The sequence below is a fragment of the Lonchura striata genome, chromosome 32 (genome assembly GCF_050655825.1).
Source record: "Lonchura striata isolate lonStrDom1 chromosome 32, ASM5065582v1, whole genome shotgun sequence".
Classification (NCBI taxonomy): Eukaryota; Metazoa; Chordata; class Aves; order Passeriformes; family Estrildidae; genus Lonchura; species Lonchura striata.
This window is the reverse complement of record NC_140734.1, coordinates 7412567-7433550: the sequence shown is the minus strand read 5'-3', so window position 1 is coordinate 7433550 and position 20984 is coordinate 7412567. Positions and strand designations below refer to the sequence as shown.

At 63.5% G+C, this 20984-nt stretch overlaps 4 protein-coding genes and 3 long non-coding RNA genes across 8 annotated transcripts; 3 read left to right on the top strand and 4 right to left on the bottom strand.

Moving 5' to 3' along the window:
- Positions 1 to 1198: 1198 nt before the first annotated feature.
- LOC110482809 (uncharacterized) lies at positions 1199 to 2202 on the bottom strand. Its single transcript, XR_002467457.4, has 2 exons — positions 2068 to 2202; positions 1199 to 1832 (listed from the first exon to the last, which is right to left on the bottom strand). It is a non-coding gene; the product is annotated as an uncharacterized LOC110482809 (long non-coding RNA).
- A 60-nt stretch (positions 2203 to 2262) lies between these two features.
- On the top strand, positions 2263 to 5096 carry PSMB6 (proteasome 20S subunit beta 6). Its single transcript, XM_021552319.3, has 6 exons — positions 2263 to 2367; positions 2709 to 2776; positions 3651 to 3782; positions 3862 to 3991; positions 4477 to 4621; positions 4894 to 5096. Exons 1-6 carry the CDS (start codon positions 2278 to 2280, stop codon positions 5028 to 5030), a joined length of 702 nt encoding a protein of 233 aa, XP_021407994.2. The 5' UTR covers positions 2263 to 2277; the 3' UTR covers positions 5031 to 5096.
- Positions 5097 to 5227: 131 nt separating this feature from the next.
- Positions 5228 to 8419, bottom strand: SLC25A11 (solute carrier family 25 member 11). Its single transcript, XM_077789499.1, has 8 exons — positions 8270 to 8419; positions 7639 to 7791; positions 7223 to 7429; positions 7035 to 7125; positions 6716 to 6806; positions 6524 to 6623; positions 6364 to 6415; positions 5228 to 5949 (listed from the first exon to the last, which is right to left on the bottom strand). The coding sequence occupies exons 1-8, from the start codon at positions 8344 to 8346 to the stop codon at positions 5794 to 5796; spliced, it is 927 nt and encodes a 308-aa protein (XP_077645625.1). The 5' UTR covers positions 8347 to 8419; the 3' UTR covers positions 5228 to 5793.
- Positions 8420 to 8639: 220 nt separating this feature from the next.
- On the top strand, positions 8640 to 10043 carry LOC116184735 (uncharacterized). 2 transcript variants are annotated; one of them, XR_014950670.1, is made up of 3 exons: positions 8640 to 8772; positions 9035 to 9339; positions 9935 to 10043. It is a non-coding gene; the product is annotated as an uncharacterized LOC116184735 (long non-coding RNA). The 2 variants fall into 2 exon arrangements; XR_004149453.2 differs by having other exon boundaries at positions 8641 to 8772; positions 9252 to 9339.
- Positions 10044 to 10279: 236 nt separating this feature from the next.
- PFN1 (profilin 1) lies at positions 10280 to 12665 on the bottom strand. Its single transcript, XM_021552320.4, has 3 exons — positions 12525 to 12665; positions 11073 to 11265; positions 10280 to 10508 (listed from the first exon to the last, which is right to left on the bottom strand). The coding sequence occupies exons 1-3, from the start codon at positions 12654 to 12656 to the stop codon at positions 10411 to 10413; spliced, it is 423 nt and encodes a 140-aa protein (XP_021407995.1). The 5' UTR covers positions 12657 to 12665; the 3' UTR covers positions 10280 to 10410.
- Positions 12666 to 13720: 1055 nt separating this feature from the next.
- On the top strand, positions 13721 to 17178 carry LOC146764712 (uncharacterized). Its single transcript, XR_014950669.1, has 2 exons — positions 13721 to 15029; positions 15250 to 17178. It is a non-coding gene; the product is annotated as an uncharacterized LOC146764712 (long non-coding RNA).
- Positions 16629 to 20092, bottom strand: SPAG7 (sperm associated antigen 7). The gene is made up of 7 exons (XM_077789500.2): positions 19935 to 20092; positions 18068 to 18135; positions 17883 to 17971; positions 17460 to 17544; positions 17295 to 17384; positions 16969 to 17125; positions 16629 to 16852 (listed from the first exon to the last, which is right to left on the bottom strand). Exons 1-7 carry the CDS (start codon positions 20023 to 20025, stop codon positions 16722 to 16724), a joined length of 711 nt encoding a protein of 236 aa, XP_077645626.1. The 5' UTR covers positions 20026 to 20092; the 3' UTR covers positions 16629 to 16721.
- Between the last annotated feature and the right edge of the window lie 892 nt (positions 20093 to 20984).

The window sequence follows — 20984 nt, the reverse complement described above, 5'->3', positions numbered from 1 at the left end:
CTAAAAAAACATAAAATATCCCTCAAAAGACCTAAAAATACCCTAGTCTTAAGAGTTCTCTACATACCCTAAGTAGTCCTAAAAAAGCCCTAAAATTTTTTAAATAGTCCTAAAAAAGCCCCAAGAACACCCCCAAAAAAAGCCCTAAAAATTCTAATTAGTATTAAGAAAGTCCTTAAAATACCTTAAAAAAAAATATTTTAAAAGCCCTGAAAAAGCCCTACAAGTATCCTAAACGTTCCCAGAAAGTTCCTAGAAAGCTCCTGTGAGAAAACTCCTCAAATATCCTTTAAAAACACTTAAAAAAAAAAATTAAAAAAAAATAAAGAAGTGCTCAGTCTACCAGTTGCTCTCTAAACAGCAAACATCATCCCTGCCTTTTAATTAAAGTCACTGCCTGCAGCTGCTGTTGGGGAAAGCTGGTGTTTCAGGGGTGCTGTTGGGGGTGAGGGCTGCTGCTGTACCCTAACCCTTCCCGGTACCCTGTGTCCTGTCCTTTGCACCCCTAAACCTCAGTGTCAGCTCTCCACCTGTCAAGTCCCCCCTTTTTTCCCCTCAGCCTGCCATGTCTGTGTGTCACCCCAAGCACCCAACACTGTCCCTTGGCCCCCTGACCTCCACCGTGCACTCCCCACCCGGGGAGGGGTGGTTTTTAGGGTGAGGTTAAGCGTGGTGTGAGGGCCGGTTCACCTGTAACCTTCAGGCTGCACCCACTTTGTCCTCAAGGCACCCCCAGCCTCTCAACCTCCTTGTGTCACCCTCCAGCTCCCCACCGCAGCCTCTCAGTGACCCTGTGCCCCCCTTTTTACTCCTAAATACTCCTTCAGCCTCATGTGTCACCCTCCAGCTCCCCACCGCAGCTCTCAGCATCTCTGTGCCCCCCTTTTTACTCCTACAGACCCTTCTGCCCCTCAGCTGCCCCCACCCTCTGTGTCACCCTCCAGGTCCCTGTGTGACACCGTGCAGCCCACAGATGTTGTCCCTGCCTGTTTTATTTCGGTGTTGTCCTGCTGCCAGGGCTGCACTATCCCCACAAGTTCAGGCTCCCATGTGGGGCTGCTGGGACTCACAGGTGGGCGGTGGGGGGAGCGAGGGATGGGGCAGGATGGAAGGGTGGAGAGAGAGTGGGGCAGGGGTGGGCTGCCCTCCCCTCTGTGAGGTGTTCCAACTGTTATAAATGAAAATCTGTCCAGCCAAATTAAAATAAAAAAATAAAATATTTATTTTGCAATCAAATTTTATCAGGCCGTCCACAAGGAAAGAACAGTGCTGAGCCCGGGGTCGGTCAGCCCTGGGCGTGCAACAAGGAGTCAGCCTCAGCAGAGGTTTTCCTCGGTGCCCACACACCTCCATCCTAGCACAAGTGGTTTTGATAGGAAAAATTCCACCTGAGGCCAAGATTTCAGTAGTCAGTCTTTTCTTCCATTCAGAGTCTATAGGTTGATGAGATTTTCTTTTTTGCTGATGAGGAAGAACAATTCAGTGTCCGGAGTTGGTGAATCTCTTAATGAAATTTATAGGAACGCTGCATTCACGTGGATCTGCCCGAGGATTTCTATGACATCCATCACGCGATGATCAGCGCCTGGGTGTCCCCGTATCTCTCCAGACTTGGCCAGGACATCCCCGTATCCCTTCAGACTTGGCCAGGACATCCCCGTATCCCTTCAGACTTGGCCAGGACATCCCCGCATCTCTCCAGACTTGGCCAGGACATCCCCGCATCTCTCCAGACTTGGCCAGGACATCCCCGCATCTCTCCAAACTTGGCCAGGACATCCCCGCATCTCTGCAGACTTGGCCCGTCTCCTGGCCGAGCCACATCCTTTTACCTGTAAATCGGGTTTCGACATAACACCAGGTTTCGCCTGCGAGGGTGAGGAGGACTCCTAACACAAACGTGTATACTCCAACAAATATTCAATATCCCGCATATCATACTAGAAATTGAGCGAATTATATCTGCTACACATACCACAAGCATCCTCCCCTGAGAGCCGCGGGAACGCCCGCCCTGGTGACCCCCACCAACAGGCCCCAGCAGCACCCGCCCCCCCTCGTCCGCACCGGTCAGAGCGGGGCTCCGTGCCCGGCTCGGGGCGCGGAGCGGGCCGGCCGTGCTGGAAAAAGGGAAGAGTTTTATTTACGCAAAAAGCAGCGGGCGCCCTCCTGGCACGCTGCCGTAAAGCAGCGGCCCGGCCTGCCGTGCCGCGCCGCTGCCGTAAAGCAGCGGCCCGGCCTGCCGTGCCGCGCCGCTGCCGTAAAGCGCGGCGGAAGATGGCGGCGGTGACGGTGTGGGAGCCGCGGGCCGGGCCGGCTCCCGCCGGGCCGCACCGGGAATGGACGGCGGAGCCCGTCAGCACCGGCGTGAGTGCGGCGGCGGGACCCACCCGGAGGGCTGCGGACTCGCCATGGGCTTTACGGGGGTGCTGCGGAGCGGGGGATCCCGCGGGGCGGCGGGGCGGCGGATCTGCGGGGCGCGGCTGAGGGTGGAGCTGGGGCTGAGTTTGGGGTGGAAGAGGGACCCCCCTGCAGAGCGGCGCGATGGGGCACGGGGCGGTTCCCCTGCTGAGGGGGAGAGCTGCTGTGGGGCACGGGTCGATTTCTGTGCGGCGGGGGGCGTTGAGTGAGGCTGGATCTGCTGTGGGAAGGTTTCTGTGGGGCAGGGAGTCTCAGCGCAGCCCTTCCCTCCTCTCCCCCCCCCCCAGACCACCATCATGGCCGTGGAGTTCGACGGAGGCGTCGTCATAGGGGCCGACTCCCGAACCACCACCGGGTGAGCGCCAGGGGCCATGACGTCATCGGTGACGTCACGGGGCTCCGGGCCCGTGTCACGGCGTTGTCACTCTTGTCGGGGTGCCACCGTGATGCCACTGGGAAGCCACCCCCAAAGCTGTGGGCAGGGTCCCCAGGTATCAGTGTCACACCTTGCCTTGTCACAGGCAATTTTCCATCACCAAAATGATCCAAGGGATCCTTTGTTTATGTGGAGTAATTTGTGCAAAAGTGTTCTCAGGTTAAAGTTTGCCCTCTTGGTCCCAATCTTTGGATTTCTCTCCACATTCTTATTGGCCAGATCATTTTTCCTCTTTTAGGGAGAGTTTTCAATCCCACGGAACTCAGCATGTTGATAGAAACTGGATTTGAACCCCGTGTTCAAATCACCCAGTCCAAAGGGCTGCCTGCATCCTTCTAAGACTTGTAATTCTTGATTCATATGTAAAATATGGGACACACACTATTTTTATTATAATCTTGGGTCCGGTATGTGTAAAAATCTTCCCAGTGCCTCAGATCTCTGCACAAAACATTCCATCCTGGTAATCCTGTAAAATCCATTTCCCAGCGTCCCCCAGGGGTTATCCCTGGCTTTCCGGGATTTTCACTGTTTTTTTTTGTTATTACCACAGAAAATCCCACACTTCTAAGTCCCACGCCTGCAAAACCTTTCCCTTTCTGCCCAAAGAAATTCTAGCATCTTTCTGGGACCGGCAGCTGCTTTCCAGGGGTTTCTCAGCACCTCCAGTTCATTGCTCCCGTTGCAGTGTCACCTCGGGGGTCTGTGACGGTACCGTCACGCCGCTGTCACCGTGGCGTCACCCCTGGCAGCCGGGCGGCTGTCACGGTGACATCTCCGCGGTGTCCCGCAGGGCCTACATAGCCAACCGGGTGACGGACAAACTGACCCCCGTGCACGACCGCATCTTCTGCTGCCGCTCGGGCTCAGCCGCCGACACGCAGGCGGTGGCCGACGCCGTGGCCTATCAGCTGGCCTTCCACAGGTACCCCCCGTGGGCGTGGGGCAGGGCCGGGGGGGCTGTCAGAGCGACCCCCAGCCCCACGCCTGGCCCTGCCCCACAGCGTGGAGCTGGAGGAGCCGCCACGGGTGCGCACGGCCGCCCGCCTCTTCCAGCAGAGCTGCTACCGCTACCGTGAGGAGCTCAGCGCCGGCATCATCGTCGCTGGCTGGGACCCGCGGCGGGGGGGACAGGTGGGCTCCCTTCAGTTGGTGTCCCCTTTTCCACCCCAGCACATCTTTTTCCACCCTGCAGCATTCCTCCTTCTGCCCTGGAGTGTCCTTTCTCCACCCTACAGCATTTCTCCTTCTGCCCTGGAGTGTCCTTTCTCCACCCTACAGCATTCCTCCTTCTGCCCTGGAGTGTCCTTTCTCCACCCTACAGCATTCCTCCTTCTACCCTGGAGTGTCCTTTCTCCACCCTGGTGTCCCTTCTTCCATCCCAGAATGTCTCTTCCTTTGCCCAAGTGTTCCCTTTTCTGTCCGGGAGCATCCCACTCTGCCCCACGTCTCCTTCTGCCTCCTGGTATCCCCCTGTCTACCCCACAGCACTCGCCTCTGCCCTACAGCTCCCCACTTTCTGCCCCATAACCCCATCTTTCTCCTATGATCTCCTCCTTCTGCACCACAGCCCCTTCCCTTGCCCCACAGCACCCTAGAGCCCCCCCTCTGCCCCCCAGGTGTACGTGGTGCCGATGGGAGGGCTCCTCCTGCGCCAGCCCTTCGCTGTGGGGGGCTCAGGCAGCTCCTACATCTACGGATTCCTGGATGCCACATTCAAGCCTGGGATGAGCCGCTCCCAGTGCCAGGAATTCGTTGCCCGTGGTGGGTTTGGGGCATATTGGAGAATTTGGATGTGGGTGGGGGGAGAGGGGGGAGTGGTATGGGTGAGAGTTTGGGAGCACAGAGGAGTCTGGCTGGCATTGACGGGTTTGGGCGTGTGCTGGGAGGGGATTTTGGGAACATGGAGGGTTTGGGGGACCCTGGGAGAGTATTTTGGGGCACAGAGGAGTTTGGGCAGTGCTGGGGGGTTTTGGAGTGTCTTGGGGATTTGGGAACACGAGTGGTTTGGGGGTTCCTGACCTGTGTTCCCTCAGCGCTGGCCCTGGCGATGGTGCGGGACGGCTCCAGCGGGGGTGTCATCAGGCTGGCAGCCATCACGGAGGAGGGAGTGGAAAGGACGGTCCTGGCCGGCGCTGACCTGCCCTGGGGTGATGGTGGCCCCCCTGTCTGAGGGACAGCCCCTCCCCAGGACTCCCAGATTTGGCGGGGGAGACAATAAACAGCTCAGCTGCCTCTGCTGGATGTTCTTGGGGTCTGCCTTTGGGGTCCCCTCCTGTCACCCTGTCCCTGGCGGGGGCAAGGCCACACGCACAGTGTGAGCAAAGCGGACCCCACCCCTGGTGTGACAGAGATAAAGCACCCCCCAAGGTCTGTGGGTCTGCTTTAATTACATTATCGCGATCCATGATTCATTAACAAAGCGCAGGGTGGGAGGTGCTGGGGGAAGGGAGGGGGGAATTTAGGGGGGCTCCTGCCCCACACTGTGACCTTGATATTGGCTGGTAACAAAACCCCCAGCGGGGTGGGGAGGGAGCACAGGGGGAGGGCACCCTACAGTCTCTAGAGGGCTGCCCCACAGGGACAAGGCATCCCCTGCTGACCCCATGGGAGGGATCCAGCACCCCTGTCTCAAGTCCAGGGCCCCGTCAGAGGGCCCCAGGGATCCCTAAAGCCCCAAGGAGTGGGTCATGCACCCCTATAGGGCCCAGGACCCCTCCATAGGGCCTCAGGGCCACTTCATAGCCTTGATGGGGGTGGCCAGGCACTCCTATAGAAGCACCTGCCCCCCAGCCCCTGGTGATGTGGGGGGGTCAGGCACCCCCACATCACCTAAGGGAGAGGTCATACACCCCCAAAGCCCCTTCACTGGGGGTCAAGTGCCCCTGCAGAGCCCATGGGATGGGGTCAGATCCCCCCGAACCCCCCTGGGGGTGTCAGGCACTGAGGAAGAGCCGCTGGTACCACTTGTTCATCTGCTCGAGAAAGATGAAGGTGAGCACGGTGTGGGGGCCCAGGCGGGCATAGTAGGGGGTGAAGCCCTTCCAGAGGCTGAAGAAGCCCTCATACCGCACCACCTTCAGCAGCACATCCTGCAGGAGGAGCAGTGTGTCAGGGCCCCCCCCAAAATAATGAGAAACCTTCCAAAAATGACAGGGATGCCCTTTAAGAAGAACTTTCTTGAAATAACATGGACACTCTCAGAATTATGGGGAATCCTCCCAAATTATGAGAAACCTTGAAAAAATGACAGGGATTACCCACACCCCCCTCCCCCACCACCAAAATAATGGGGAAGCTTCCCAAAATGCCAGGGGAGCTCCCCAAAATTATGGGCATCGCCTCAAAATGACCTGAATTTCTCCCCCCACCTCCAATGACAGGGAACACCCCCAAAATGGCATGAAATCCCCCAGTTGAAAGGGAACTCCCAAAATGACAGGCGCCCCTCCTAAAGTAATGGGGACTCCCAAATGGTGTTGCCCTCCCAAAGCCCGCTCACTCACCAGCCCATTGCGGTACTCGGGTTTCCCATCTATTGTCCTCATGTTCTGGATCCTGTTGGAGAGCATTTAGGGGTTAAACAGGAGGTTTTGGGGTGACCACATGTCATATCTGTGGTTATCTAAAGGGAAGCAGGGCACCCCCTGCCAAAAATGAACCCACCGGGTCTTGACGATGTCAACGGGCATGGAGGCGGCCGTGGTCACCAGCCCACTGATCATGCTGGCGCAGAAGTGGCACAGGATGTCGTCACGGAAATGCCCTGGGGGCACCCCAAAACATCAAAGGGGAATGGGGGGAGAGGGCATCAGGATTTAGGGTTTCCCCATGGCAGACCAAACCCCCCGAACTCACCGGAGTCAAGCAAGAATTGTTTGGATTGGGAGTATGAGGCGAGCTGGGCGGCGTTGACCACCACGGCACGGGCCATGGTGGGGATACAGCCCTAGGGGAAAACGGCATGTTTGGGTCAGTCCCGTGCACCCCCAGACCCCCCCTGCATTCCCACTTCCCCCACAGACCGTGCTCTCCCCCCTCACCACGGTGGGGACACAGCACTGGGGTGGGAGGTGGCAGTTTGGGGGACCCAGCTCCCCCCGCCCAAGCATCAGGACACCCTCTGCATCCCTGGGGAGTCATGGGAGGCTCTCGGGGTCCCGCAGCCCCCACCTACCCTCCACAGCGTGAGCACCCCCTCCTCCCTCGCCATCCTCACGAGAGCGTCGAACACGTTGTGATACCCGCGGCGCTCGCCCGGGGGTAGCCTGGGATTCAGGGCAAAAAAAGGGGATTTTGGTAAAAAAAGCTGCCTTGGGGAGGCAGGCGGGGGCAGAGATATGTTTTGGAGGGTTGACGGCTTACCTGCCATCAGCTGTCATGCGAATGAGGGCCACCTCAGCCGGGGTCCCCACAAAGGCCCCCGCAGCCCCTGCTGTCATGCCCATCGCTGCCTTGGCCAGGAAGGGAGGGGGGGTCCCATCAGCCCCCCCAAAACGCTCCAGGAGCACGCTGTAGATGCCCAGGCGGGTGGTGGTGTAGGTGGCCTGGCGTAGAAGCCCCGCTGATAGCCTGGGGGGACACAAAGAATGGGAGGAGTCCCAAAAACAGGCGTGGGGGGACAGGAAAGAGCTTTAGCCTGGCAGCTGCTTGGGGTTCTGAGGTTTTGGGGGCTCTGCATCGCACGTAGATGACAGCAACCCGCAGGATGGGGCTGACCCCAGGGCACGCAGGTTTGGGTGGGTTCCCAGGGGGTCTGGGGGTTCAAGAGGTGCCCATACCCCGTGTAGATGCCCCTCAGTCCCTCGTGGCGCAGGATGGACCCCAGAGCGTGCAGGGACGTCCGGTACTCCCGGCCTTTGGCCCCGGCCCCGCTCAGCTGCATCCGGTTCTTCACCAGGTCCAGGGGCTGCACGAAGACTGTAGCCCCCATCCTGAAGGAAGGAGGTCAGGTAGGGTCGAGGGACCCCAAAAATACTCACACCCCTCTCCACAGCCCCCCAGATCCACCCACAGCCCTCTCAGGGGAAACCTGGGGTGATGAGCAAGTCTGAAGGAGCTTTGGGGATCTATTTGGGGGGGCACAGGGGCAGTTTGAGGGGAGCTGGATGGGATTTTGAGAGTTTTGAAAAGGTTCAGTGGATTTGAATTGATTTTGTAGGAGGTTTGATTTTGATGGGAGGGTTGGGGGTCTGAAGGGATTTTGGGGATCACACAGAAGGGATCTGGGGGAGACTGTCGGGGGGCAGTGATGGGGACCGAGGAAGTTAAAGGGTTTGGGGGGGGGGGGGTGCGCTGAGGAGTTGGGAGGGGAACCGGGGGTGGTTTAGGGGCGACCGGAAGGGTTTGGGAGAGGAATTCTCGGTTTAGGAGCGCGGTATCCCAATTTTGGCGGGGGGGGGGGGCTCTCACCCGGCCAGGCCGCCGAAGAGAAACTTCACGGATTTCGGGGAGGTCTTGGGCCTCTGGGCCGCCGGTACCGCCGCCATCACGGCCGGGCCCGGGCACCGGGGGCGCGGGGGGGGCGCGGGGTCCGGCACCGGCGGCGCCCCAAGGTGACTCGGGGGGGGCGCGGCGCCACTGCGCCTGCGCGGGACGCCTGCGCGGCGCCAGGGCGGGGGCCCCGCGCAGGGAGCGCGGCTGGGCGGGAAAGCCCCGCCCCCGCACCGCCCTCGCGCCTCTCATTGGTGGAGCAGGTTTAGGCGGGAAAGGAAACTCTGCGCTAAGCACGGGGATTGGCTGGGGCGGAGGCAGGTGCTGTAGCCCCGCCCCTCTTCTCGCGACACTTCGCCATTCTGAGGGGGCCTGAGGGGAGCCGGCGGCGGCGGGAGGGGGCGGCGGCCGTGGCCTCACGGATTCGGTGCCGCCGCTGCTCAGCGCCGCGGGGGGATGCCTGTCCCGTCCTGTTCCCGGCGGTGAGTGCTGGGGGGTATTGGCCAAGCTCCACTGGGCGATATTGGGAAGTATTTGGGACACTGGAGGGCGCTGTCAAGCACTGGAAGGCTCTGAGGCTACGCGGGGATGCACTTGGTACACCAGGGATCAGCGGGAGGCACTTTGAGCGCACTGGGGGTCACTGGGAGGCACTCTGAGGTCATTGGGAGGCGCTCTGGGTGCACTGTGGGGCAGCGAAGGATGTCTGGGTCTACTGGGGGCAATCTTGTGTTCATCACTCAGCACCGAGGTCACTCGGAGGCCCCCTACTCATACCGGCACGTCCCACTGAGCTCTACTGCTGATTCTAACGAGGAGTCAGCGGTGAAGTGCTGCACCCCAGCCTCTCCCCAGCCTTTCCATTCCCCTCCCCTGTCCCTCCTCTCCAGCCCCCTCAGTTTTGGGGTACCCCTGAGGTGTACACGGTGTCAGGGATGACGCAGGTGACAGCATCCTACAGGTGTCACAGGTGACAGGATCACCTACCTGGACACGGAGCGGGAGGGGACAACTGTCCCACAGGATGTAGGAGTGCCACGGCTCCACAGGTGAGTGATGGTGTGCCACAACCTCACGGCCATGGGGGTTGCCTCATGGCAGGGGCAAAGGCACGCAGAGGACCCCAACACCTGAGTCCATCCATGCTGGGTGAGGGGGGCAGGGGGGACACTCCCATCTCCCCCCACGGCCCAACCCCTGATACCCCAATCCCTGCCGTGGGGCAACTGCGGGGCCCTTCCCCCTTTCCGTGAGTCAGCCGGGGGTTGTGCAGGGGGGGGAACAGGAAGCGCCAGAGCCACCACATTGCCCTTATAAGGACTCGACTGACGGCACCGAAGCTGCTTCCGCCTGTCCGGACTCCTGCTCCAGCCGCACATCTCCCCCGCAACCCCACATCACCTTCCCACATCCCCATCGCTGCCCTACACCACCTTCTTCACCCCACATCAGCCCCGCCATCTCCCTGTGCCCCACCCCATCCCCCACATTTGCACCTCTGCCCCACATCAACCCGTCCCACCACCTCCCCAGTCCCCATCTCTGCCTCACACCACCCCCCCGAACACCTGGGGCCCTGCCTCACAGCTCGCCAGAATATCTAGAGGAGCTCCTGCCCCCCAATTCTCCTTCTGTTCCCCCCAGCATGCCTGTTCCATCCCACCGTCCCCCCCTGCTGCTGCCTGGACTCCCAGCTGACCTCTCCCCGCCTCCCCCATGAGTGCAGCCCTCCAATAAAGCCTCTGCCCCCCAACTTTGTCTCCTGAGTCGGGGGGTGGGAGGGGGAGCGCCGTGGGGCGGCTGCCGAGGCGTCACCCCCGCCCCACCGTGGACTTTGTTCCCCTGGGGCACGGCAGCACCCTTGGACCCGGTATCCGGGGCAGCCTCCTCCGCCCTGGGTGGAGGACGGAGCCGCACCCCACGGCCCTGCCGCATGTCGAGGTTCCCCCCAAAGCACCCAGATCCCCGAAATCCCTGACCCACAGCGACTCCCCACAAGGGCACTTTATTGCTGCCGGCAGCGGGGATCAGGGGCAGACAAGGGGGTGGGGGACGGGGTCCTGCTGGTCCCTGGCGGCTCCTGCTGGTCCCTGGGGGTCCGGGGGTCCCCCCCAGCCCCCTCAGTACTGGCTGCGCCGCAGGTGATTGGCCATCTCATAACATTTCTTGTTGACGCAGCCGCCGTGGACGCCCTCCTTGCCCATGGCCAGCACGATGGCTGCAGGGGTAGGGGAAGAAGGTGTGGGGGTCATCTCCGAGCCTCCCAAAACCCCCACCAAGCCCCACAAACCCCAGACAGACACGGGGGCAGCGGGGCAGGAGCTGGGATGAAGGGACACCAGGAGTTAGCAAGGGGTAATTTGTGGGGACCTGGGTCAAGGGGCAGGGGGGACACTTAACGGGAAGCAGGTCAGGGGCGATACAGGTGACAGGGCAGGTGACGTGGCCGTGTGGGGGAGAGGACACAGGGTAACACTGGGGAAGGTGGAGGGCGACACTGTGATGCCGTAAGATACATGGGAGGCACCTGTGGAGGCTTGGGGTCATATGTGGTGACAGGAACTGGTCAGCAGGTGCCACAGGGTGACAGGGAGGGGGGCAGGGGGTGCCACAGGGTGACAGGGGCAGTGCCACAGGGTGACAGGGTCTTCCCAGAGGGAGATTCCTCTTGTTGGCGATTTGGAAGGTGGGAGGTCACACGGGACGGGATGGCAGGGGGTGTGCTGGGGGGGCGATGGGGACAACACGGGCTGTGGGGTAGGGGTGGCAGGGGGTCCCTCACTCTTGTTGGTGATGGCAGCCGTGATGTTGAAGGTGGGCGCTCCGGCAGCCCCCTTGGTGCGCAGGTCCATGCTGTGCTCGCCCTCCACCAGCAGCGAGTCTCGGATGACGGAGCAGCGCAGCCCCCCCAGCGTCAGCCCCTGCACCAGCAGCGGCCCCCGCTCGGGGCCCACCAGTGCCGCCACCTCTGCTGGCTGTGGGTACAAGGGTCAGCCCATCAACAGACCCCAGACCCCCAAAGCCCACCCGTGAGAAGTGCGGCTGTGTGGGGATTGCAGGGGTAACTCCCCCTGCTCAAGGCCTGTCGCTTTTGCAGGCTGGACAGGGGTGGGGACAGGCCAAGGGGACCCCAAAGGCCCACACCCAGGGACCACCAAAACCAAATGCAGATGCCAAACCCCCAGGTAGGGCCCCTGTAGGGCACCCGGCAAACCGGGACTCTCATAACTCCCACTCCATGACCATAAAAGGGACCTAGGTGTCCCGGAACCCCCATGACTCCCGCCAGGGTCCCCACGGGAGAACCCTGAGCCCCGAGGGGTCCCCACAAGAGCACCCGAGAATCCAGGGATCCCCATGACCCCGCCTCAAACTCGGGACCCTCCAGGGCCAACGCTTCCACCAGCTGCCACGGGGGAGAACAGGTCAGGAACCCCAGGAAGGACTCCTCAAGCAAACCCCAAACCACATTTAGCCCAGAGCACCGCATGGGGACCTCACGCCCGGGGACCCCAAGGAACCCCATCGCAGCCCCTCGGGGGACCCCCGTAACTTCTCCGTGCCCCCAGACAGGGACCAGGGCTCCGGCAGGACCCCTTTCCCACCACGGGCTTCCCCAAACTTCCCCCCTCCCCACCATTTCCGTGGGGGGAAGTGGGGAGGGGGGAGGGGGTGCGCGCGCGCCGCCCCTCCCCCACAGGAAGCCCCGGCCGCCCCTCCTCCACCGGGAAGTGGCCGCATTCCGCGCATTTTTAGAGGGTTTTTAAGTGGGGAGGGGTTCCTCCGCTCCCCCACCCCCGAGACCCCCGCCATCCACTGAGGGGAGTGCAATAAAAGCGATGCGCAGCCGGGACGGAGCTCGCCGAAACACGTGGTGCTCGCCCTTCCCCCCCTTCCCCGCCCGCCCGCGACCCCCCAAAACGCTCGAAGCGGGGTTAAGGAGGGGACCGCCTCGCCGCCGGGCCCCCCCCGCCTCCGGGCCCCCCCCAGCACCGGCCCTCCCCCGGCACCGGGTCTGGGGCACGGGCAGCGCCCGCGCCCCCCCGCCGCGCTCCACGCTGGCGCTTTTGCGTTTTTCTCCCTTTTTTGTCCTTCCCGGAGCCCGTCGCGGGAGGGTGGGGGGGGGCGGCCCCGCCTCTCAGAGGCCGCCGGGTCCCCCCGCCCTCCGCGCGCTTGGGCGGGAAACGCCTCGGCGCGCTGCCCCCCCCCAGCCCCGCCAGCCCCGGCCTCTCACCGTGATATTGGCGAAGGTCTTGCCGGGGGCGGCGGCCCAGACGGCGGGGGTGTCGCGATAGCCGACGATCGCGGCATCCTGGCAGGTGCCGTCCGCCAGCAGCGTCTCCACGTAGGGCGCCCACCCGCTCATGGCGGCGGCGGGCGGGCGGGCGGGGCGCGGGGGCGCGGCCTTCCGCGGGGGGCGGGGCTTCGCCGGGGAGGGGGCGGGCTTTTCGTGCGGCGCCTGCGCGGTGCGACCGAGGCGCGGCGGCGGCGGAGGAGCGGCGGCGGCGCCGCGCGGCGGTTTTCATAGGGGACGGCCGGGGGCGGGGCCGGGGGCGCGGCCGGGGCGGGGCCGGGGCGGGGCCGGGGCCGCCGGCGCGCCCGGCCCCGGGAGGGCGCGCGGCGGTTTTGGGGGGAAGGGGGCGTTTGTTATTGCGACCCTTCCCTCGTTATCCGGACACCCTCCTCCCACTGCGCTGTTCCAGCCCCGCCGTTACTGCGATGGCCGCGCTCCCGTTTACTGGGAACCCTTCCCTTACTTGCCGCCCTCAATCCAAACCCTTCGTACTCTGCGTCCCGCGATTATCACGACGCATCCAAATTCAAACACTCCCTCCGTGTAGCGACGCTCGCTTCCATTATTCGGACCCTCCCCATCACCTCAACCCCTACTCTTTGTTGTGCCCCCTCTTCCCCGTTATCCCGACTCCCCCCCGCTATCGCGACACCCTCACGGGTATCGTGACACCCCTGGACTGATAACGAATCCCTCGTTATTGCTCCTTCTCGCTGTGTATTGTGATTCCCGGTTCTCCTGATACACGCCGTTATCGCGACACCCCGCCCCGCGCTGGGCCCGCGGTGCGCCCCGAGCGGGGGTGGCTGGGGGGGTGACAGCTCGGTGGGTGTCTGGGGGTGCAGGACCCTCGCCCTCCCCCCCGCGGGTCGCGGTTTGACTCAGGCGGGACTTTCCGGGGGGAGGGGGGAAGGGCAGCGGTTTCACTTCCTGCCCCGGGGTGGGGGAGGGGCTCGGCGGTCGAGAACGGGGAAGGGGCGGGCCGAGGCGTTCGGCACCATCTCCCCCCTCGGGGCGCCGAGGGTGCCGGGACCCCCAGACTGGGTTGGGGGTGGGGGGGGTCGAGGCCTCCTGAGGGTGCCCGTTCACCCACCCCCCCATAAAAGGACCGGCCCCGTCCCCCCCCCCCCCGGCGAGAACTTCCCCGGGAAGTGGTCAAAGCCACCGCCCCTCCCCCACGCTGTGGGGCCCATGGGGCTGAGTTCCCCCCTCCCCCACCCCGGTACTCCTTAGGGGCTGAACTCCCCCCACAAAGGACCCTCTGCACCCCCAAAATCGTGTCCCCCCCTTCCCCGTTCGCCCCCTCCCCTTGTGGCTGCTGCTGTTCCCCCCAGGGCCTTCAGGCGGCGCTCCAGCCCCGCCGCTTGGGGGTCGTGTTATAGTGACCCTTGAGGGGGGCTAACAATGGTCCCAATCCCGGGGGGGACGCTTAGGGACCATCGCCAAGTGCCACCAGCCCCGGGCTGCTGTGGCCCCACCCCGGTGACCCCAGGGGGGGCTGACTGTGACCACGGTCCCTCCAGGAGGGAGGGGCGAAGGGGAAGGGATAAATAATCCCGGGGGGAGGGGGCAGGGCAGGGCCCTGGGCAGGGGCAGCACTGGGTGAGAAGGGCCCGGACCCACCTGGGCCCCTCTGAGTGTCCTGGGTATTGGGGAGGGGGGTCTGGGCTCGCTCAGGGTCCCCCATGGGATGGGGGGGACACAGGGCCAGCTCCCGGCACCTGGACTTGGGGGTTCTCCCCATGGGAGCTCTGCGGAGTCCGGGGTCAGGCTGGGACCCCCAGGATCTTGGCCTTGACCCTTAGGTTTCCTATCCCACAGCCACGTCCATCCCGAAGAGATCACAGCCCAGGAGATCCTGGATTCCCATGGGAATCTGACACTGGAGGTGGATTTGTTTACAGCCAGGGGCTTGGAGGGGGATGCTGGGGTGGGGGGCGGTGTCACAGGGGTGTGCAGGGACTTGGAGGAAGCTCAGGGTTGTGGTGAAACGTATCAGGAGTGCCGGGGACATGGAGGGTCCCAGGGCAGGCAGTGACGGTCCCCAGGATGGGGTTGGGTTCTGGGGTCACATCGTGAATTTCTGGTAATTGGAGAAAAGTTATGGGGCAGTGGGGGAAGGGTAGGAAAGGGCAGAAGGTGGAGGGGGCACCCAAACATCAGGGTCCATCTGCCCATGGTGGGAGAGCAATTTGGAGGGGGTGGTCTTGGGGCCTGGATGCCCAGGTCCCCTTGGCCAAGGGTCAGCGCTGAGCGTGTTCGTGTATGGGGGTCTCGGGAGGGATTTGGGGGATCAGGAGGGATTTGGGGCCTGGACACCCCAGGTCTGTCTCAGCCGGGGTGGGGGTTCAGGGAGATTTGGGGATTCTGGGGGGATTTAGGCCCAACTCCCTGTGTGCACTTCCAGCACTGGAGCTTCTGAAAGCAGGCTGGGGACTGGACAAGGTGGTCATTGGGATGGACGTGGGAGGTTCTGAAAGCAGGCTGGGGACTGGACAAGGTGGTCATTGGGATGGACGTGGGAGGTTCTGAAAGCAGGCTGGGGACTGGACAAGGTGGTCATTGGGATGGACGTGGGAGCTTCTGAAAGCAGGCTGGGGACTGGACAAGGCGGTCATTGGGATGGACGTGGGAGGTTCTGAAAGCAGGCTGGGGACTGGACAAGGTGGTCATTGGGATGGACGTGGCAACCTCTGAGTTCTGCCGCAAGGGCAAATCCAACCTGGGCTTCAAATCCCCCCCTGGACCCCAAGCGCCTCATCACAGGGGGACAGCCCCACCAGAGCTTCGTCAAGGACTCTCCTGGTGTGCACTGGGATGAAACTGGGAGGGACTTTGATGGAACTGGGAGGCACTGGGAGGGGACTGGGAAGCAGGAGAGTGACACTGAGGACCAGGAGGTGCTGCAGGGCATCGGGGTGAACTGGAGCAGACTGGGAGGCACGGGGAGGGCAGCTGGGGACACTGACAGCTCATACAAGGCTGTGCCCAGGGCCGGCAGGGTGGTCACCATCCCTCTGCTACCCCCCAGGGGACTGGGCCACATTGCTGCATCTACTGCACACTGCTCGCTGTTTCCCCACAGCAGAGATCACTGGAAAGCTGGAAGTGATGCCTGGCACAGGTGGGCATCCAGGTGCTGGGCTATGGCCTGGCAGTGACCGACCCGAAGGGCACCGCACAGGCGGCCACGGCTGTGGGCACACAACTGCCTCCTGCTCGAGGTCCACCAGATCAGACCCATCGCCGAGTCCACCTGGGTGAGCGCTCTGAATCCTCGTGCAGCTCCCCGTGCAGCTCCCAGCACCGAGTCCACGCAGGTCTGATCCTCAAGTGACCCCTCGCAAACCCCTGGGTAACTCCCTCGTCACGGAGTCCATCCTGCTGTGGGTGCAGGGAAAACCTGCCGCAGCAGAGGCTGCCAGGTGTGACTGCGCACACAAACTCACACACACCGCTGTGAAAATCCCGACCACTGAATCCATCCAGGCTGAGTCTGTGCAAACCCTCCTGCAAATCTCTGAAAGCACTGGGCTCTCTGCGTCCACTCGGGTGTGAGTGCACGGCAAATCCTCATGCAAACCCTTGGGAAAAGGCTCCTCGGGAAGAGGCCTTGTGTGAAAACCTCACGCACAGCCCTCGTGCAAGCTCATGTCCCCGTGTCACCTCCCAGGCGTGTCCCGCGTGTCCCGCGTCTGCTGTCCGTCTTCCCCAAAGCCCCTGTGTCTGCTGGCCCCTGAATCACCCCCACATCGCCCCACTGAGCTCGCATCCCTCCCAGGATTGAGGACACGCTGGGGGACAAAGCCAAGTTGGGAGGGGGCAGATTCCCAAACCCCAAGGCCAAGAAGGAGGGGGAAGAGCAGCAGGGCCCACGCTGGACCCCCACCAGAGGGCTGCCCGCACCCCCAGTAAGCTCTGCAAAGTACCAGGAGCTCCCGAGCTCCTTTGTCTGGGGAGCGGGACGCACGCACACACAATGTGGGACGTGGGGGTGCCCCCCTCACCCCAACCATCCCCCAAAAAGAGACATGGGGACCAGGAGAGGAGATGAGGAGGTTTATCACCCCCTCTGCATCCCCGCCACCCTCCCCCCGCTGTTAAATACCCCCGGGGGTACCCCCCCCACCACCCCCATCACACACCGGGCCCCCCGGCACCCCCCCCGGCCCCGCCCTCGTCCTCCGCCTGCCGCAGCCGCTTCTTGGCCCGGATCTCGTTCATGGCCTCTTCGATGGAGCGCGTGTCCCGCTTGTTGGCCACCGGCACTGGGGGGGCACAGGAGAGATCCAGCTGGTGACCGCCCTCAGGACCCCCCCAGCGCCCCGAGGACAGCCCAGGTTTTGGGCTGAGGCTCAGCAGCCCCGCGGGACCCCCTGCTCACCGCAGCCGTACGCCTTGTTGGCCTCCATGGTGCGGGCGGCGGCCTTGGCGGCGTCGGAGCCGATCAGGTGCCGGTATTTGTCCTTGTAGTCGTTGGGGGGCCCCGGGGGGGTGGGACCGCGCTCAAGCTCCGCTTCCTCCTGCTGTGCCGCCAGCTCCTGCAGGGGAGGGGTCAGCAGCAAGCCCTGCCCACCGCACCACACCCACCCAGGCCGTGCCACACCCGTGTAAGCCCCGCCTCCACCATGCAGCCGTGCCCCACCCATCCTGCCACGCCCTGTTGAGCCCCGCCCACATCCCAATTAAATCCCACTGAGCCCCGCCTACCCGGAGGCGCCGCCGCTCTTCAGCCCGGGCCGGGTCCCATTCCTCCCCACGCCGATACGCCTCCAGCTCCTCGTCCGACGGCGCGAACTCCTGGGGACAGCGGCGTCACCCTGTGTTCCCTCGCCTCCCCCGGTCTCCCCCGGAGCGTCTCCCGCCATCCCCCACCTTTTTGAACACCATTACATAGCGACTGTCCTCGTCATCTCCAAAGGAGAAAGACGTCAGGCCGGCCACCTCCGCCACGTCGTGCCTGGGGGAACACGGAGACGCTGGCACTGGGGCTCCCCACTTCTCCCCGGCGGGGTCCCTGCCCTCCCTGTGAGGGTCCCCAGCTGCCCCAGGGGTGCTGCCATCCTGGGACCACCCCCGTGTCCCCAGTGTCCAACCCCAGCACGCACAGCGCTGCCCCACAGTGCCACCATGGTCTCCCCAGTGTCCCCAGCATCCTCCCATCCCCGTGTCCCTCAGCGTCCCCAGCGTTCTCCCAAGCACTCCCAGTACCACCAGTGTCCCCAGTCCCACCACTGCCCTCCCAGTGCCCCCAGTGCCCTCCCAGTGCTCCCCAGTGCCCCCCAGGGTCTCACTCACAGGATGCTCCTCTCGATCTTGTTCATGGGCTGGAACCGGCGCCGGGGCTCCCCGGTGGCCTGGATGAACTGGGACACCTCTTGCTCCATCTGGGGACACACGGACAGCCCAGGGGAGCCCAGGAATTTGTGGGGGCCCGTGGGGAGCGGCCCGAAATGCCCAGTGACGCACGGCCCTGCACTCACCCTCTTCCTGAACTCCACCTTCTGCCGCTTCTCTTGCTCCTGCAGCTTCTTCATGCGAGCAGCTTGCTCTGGAGTGGACACGGGGGGGTCAGGGCGGCCGCGACCTCCCAAAAATTTGGGGCAGTGGAGGGGGCGGGGCCTGGGATGGGCGTGGCATGTGACCCACAGGGTGCAGGTCAGGGGCGTGGCCATACAGCACCCTGCTGTCAATCAATGCAGAAAGGGCGTGGCTATAGAGCCCCCACTGTCAATCAATACAGAAAGGGCGTGGCTATAGAGCCCCCACTGTCAATCAATACAGAAAGGGCGTGGCTATAGAGCCCCCCACTGTCAATCAATACAGCAAGGGCGTGGCCAAAGAGCCCCCACTGTTAATCAATACAGCAAGGGCGTGGCCATAGAGCCCCCGCTGTCAATCAATACAGCAAGGGCGTGGCCAAAGAGCCCCCACTGTCAATCAATACAGCAAGGGCATGGCCACACAGCCCCCACTGTTAATCAATACAGCAAGGGCGTGGCTATAGAGCCCCCCACTGTTAATCAATACAGCAAGGGCGTGGCCAAAGAGCCCCCACTGTTAATCAATACAGCAAGGGCGTGGCCATAGAGCCCCCGCTGTCAATCAATACAGCAAGGGCGTGGCTATAGAGCCCCCACTGTCAATCAATACAGCAAGGGCGTGGCTATAGAGCCCCCGCTGTCAATCAATACAGCAAGGGCGTGGCTACAGAGCCCCCGCTGTCAATCAATACAGCAAGGGCGTGGCTATAGAGCCCCCACTGTCAATCAATACAGCAAGGGCGTGGCTATAGAGCCCCCCACTGTCAATCAATACAGCAAGGGCGTGGCTATAGAGCCCCCCACTGTCAATCAATACAGCAAGGGCGTGGCTATAGAGCCCCCGCTGTCAATCAATACAGCAAGGGCGTGGCTATAGAGCTATAGAGCCCCCGCTGTCAATCAATACAGCAAGGGCGTGGCTATAGAGCTATAGAGCCCCCGCTGTCAATCAATACAGAAAGGGCGTGGCCAAAGAGCCCCCTGCTGTCAATCAATACAGCAAGGGCGTGGCTATAGAGCCCCCCACTGTTAATCAATACAGCAAGGGCGTGGCTATAGAGCCCCCCGCTGTCAATCAATACAGCAAGGGCGTGGCTATAGAGCCCCCACTGTCAATCAATACAGCAAGGGCGTGGCCATAGAGCCCCCCACTGTCAATCAATACAGCAAGGGCGTGGCCAAAGAGCCCCCACTGTCAATCAATACAGCAAGGGCGTGGCCACACAGCCCCCACTGTTAATCAATACAGCAAGGGTGTGGCTATAGAGCCCCCACTGTCAATCAATACAGCAAGGGCGTGGCTATAGAGCCCCCGCTGTCAATCAATACAGCAAGGGCGTGGCTATAGAGCCCCCACTGTCAATCAATACAGCAAGGGCGTGGCTATAGAGCCCCCACTGTCAATCAATACAGCAAGGGCGTGGCCAAAGAGCCCCCCACTGTTAATCAATACAGCAAGGGCGTGGCCACACAGCCCCCGCTGTCAATCAATACAGCAAGGGCGTGGCTATAGAGCCCCCACTGTCAATCAATACAGCAAGGGCGTGGCCACAGAACCCCCTGCTGTCAATCAATACAGCAAGGGCGTGGCCACAGAACCCCCCACTGTCAATCAATACAGCAAGGGCGTGGCCACGGCGCTAGGGGCGGGACCCGCAGCCCGCGGGGGGCGTGGCCTCGCGCGAGGGCGGGCGCCGGTGGTGGGGGGGGTTCTGAGGGCGAAAGGCCGGGACGCGCCGCTCCCCGCCGCGCCCGGCACCGGTTCCCCTGCCCCGGTGCCTCCGCGACCCTCCCCGGCCCTGCTGACCCCGCGCCCGGCGCCGCGTCTCGCCGTCGGCCGCGGCGGGCGGCCGCTCCATGGAGTTCAGGATGGAGCCCAGCAAGTCCAGCTCCGCCATCTTGCGCCGGGGCGGTGCGTGACGTCACGCGCCAGGCGCGTGCTGCGTCATCGCGGGGAGCGGGCGTGGCCCGGCGCCAGGGGGCGTGGCCTCCCCTTAAAGGGCCCGCGCCTCCAGCGCCGCCGGGGTCTTCCCGCTCCCCACCAGCGATGGCGTCCCTCCCTCCCCGTGTCATCCAGCCGTGTCCCCTCCCTCCCCGCGTCCCCCGCAGGGTCCCCTCCCTCCCCGCGTCCCCCAGCCGTGTCCCCTCCCTCCCCGCGTCCCCCAGCCGTGTCCCCTCCCTCCCCGCGTCCCCCAGCCCTGTCCCCTCCCTCCCCGTGTCATCCAGCCGTGTCCCCTCCCTCCCCGCGTCCCCCAGCCCTGTCCCCTCCCTCCCCGTGTCATCCAGCCGTGTCCCCTCCCTCCCCGCGTCCCCCAGCCCTGTCCCCTCCCTCCCCGTGTCATCCAGCCCTGTCCCCTCCCTCCCCGTGTCATCCAGCCGTGTCCCCTCCCTCCCCCCGTCCCCCAGCCCTGTCCCCTCCCTCCCCGCGTCCCCCAGCCGTGTCCCCTCCCTCCCCGTGTCCCCCAGCCCTGTCCCCTCCCTCCCCGCGTCCCCCAGCCGTGTCCCCTCCCTCCCCGCGTCCCCCAGCCCTGTCCCCTCCCTCCCCGTGTCATCCAGCCGTGTCCCCTCTCTCCCCATGTCCCCCAGCCGTGTCCCCTCCCTCCCCGCGTCCCCCAGCCCTGTCCCCTCCCTCCCCGTGTCATCCAGCCGTGTCCCCTCCCTCCCCGTGTCATCCAGCCGTGTCCCCTCTCTCCCCGCGTCCCCCAGCCGTGTCCCCTCCCTCCCCGCGTCCCCCAGCCCTGTCCCCTCCCTCCCCGTGTCCCCCAGCCCTGTCCCCTCCCTCCCCGCGTCCCCCAGCGATGTCCCCTCCCTCCCCCCGTCCCCCAGCCGTGTCCCCTCCCTCCCCGCGTCCCCCGCA

What these genes read in the sequence shown, in the direction of transcription:
- PSMB6 (XM_021552319.3), top strand. Translation starts at nt 2,278, where the DNA reads ATGGCGGCGGTGACGGTGTGGGAGCCGCGGGCCGGGCCGGCTCCCGCC. An exon ending in CGGAGCCCGTCAGCACCGGC is followed by an intron (nt 2,368 to 2,708) that starts GTGAGTGCGGCG and finishes CCCCCCCCCCAG; the next exon opens with ACCACCATCATGGCCGTGGA. An exon ending in TATCAGCTGGCCTTCCACAG is followed by an intron (nt 3,783 to 3,861) that starts GTACCCCCCGTG and finishes CCTGCCCCACAG; the next exon opens with CGTGGAGCTGGAGGAGCCGC.
- SLC25A11 (XM_077789499.1), bottom strand. Translation starts at nt 8,346, where the DNA reads ATGGCGGCGGTACCGGCGGCCCAGAGGCCCAAGACCTCCCCGAAATCC. An exon ending in CGCATGACAGCTGATGGCAG is followed by an intron (nt 7,126 to 7,222) that starts GTAAGCCGTCAA and finishes CCTGAATCCCAG; the next exon opens with GCTACCCCCGGGCGAGCGCC. An exon ending in GGGTGCTCACGCTGTGGAGG is followed by an intron (nt 6,807 to 7,034) that starts GTAGGTGGGGGC and finishes GTTTTCCCCTAG; the next exon opens with GGCTGTATCCCCACCATGGC.
- PFN1 (XM_021552320.4), bottom strand. Translation starts at nt 12,656, where the DNA reads ATGAGCGGGTGGGCGCCCTACGTGGAGACGCTGCTGGCGGACGGCACC. An exon ending in AGACCTTCGCCAATATCACG is followed by an intron (nt 11,266 to 12,524) that starts GTGAGAGGCCGG and finishes TTGTACCCACAG; the next exon opens with CCAGCAGAGGTGGCGGCACT. An exon ending in GGCTGCCATCACCAACAAGA is followed by an intron (nt 10,509 to 11,072) that starts GTGAGGGACCCC and finishes CTACCCCTGCAG; the next exon opens with CCATCGTGCTGGCCATGGGC.
- SPAG7 (XM_077789500.2), bottom strand. Translation starts at nt 20,025, where the DNA reads ATGGCGGAGCTGGACTTGCTGGGCTCCATCCTGAACTCCATGGAGCGG. An exon ending in AAGATCGAGAGGAGCATCCT is followed by an intron (nt 17,545 to 17,882) that starts GTGAGTGAGACC and finishes GTGTTCCCCCAG; the next exon opens with GCACGACGTGGCGGAGGTGG. An exon ending in AAGAGCGGCGGCGCCTCCGG is followed by an intron (nt 17,126 to 17,294) that starts GTAGGCGGGGCT and finishes CCTCCCCTGCAG; the next exon opens with GAGCTGGCGGCACAGCAGGA.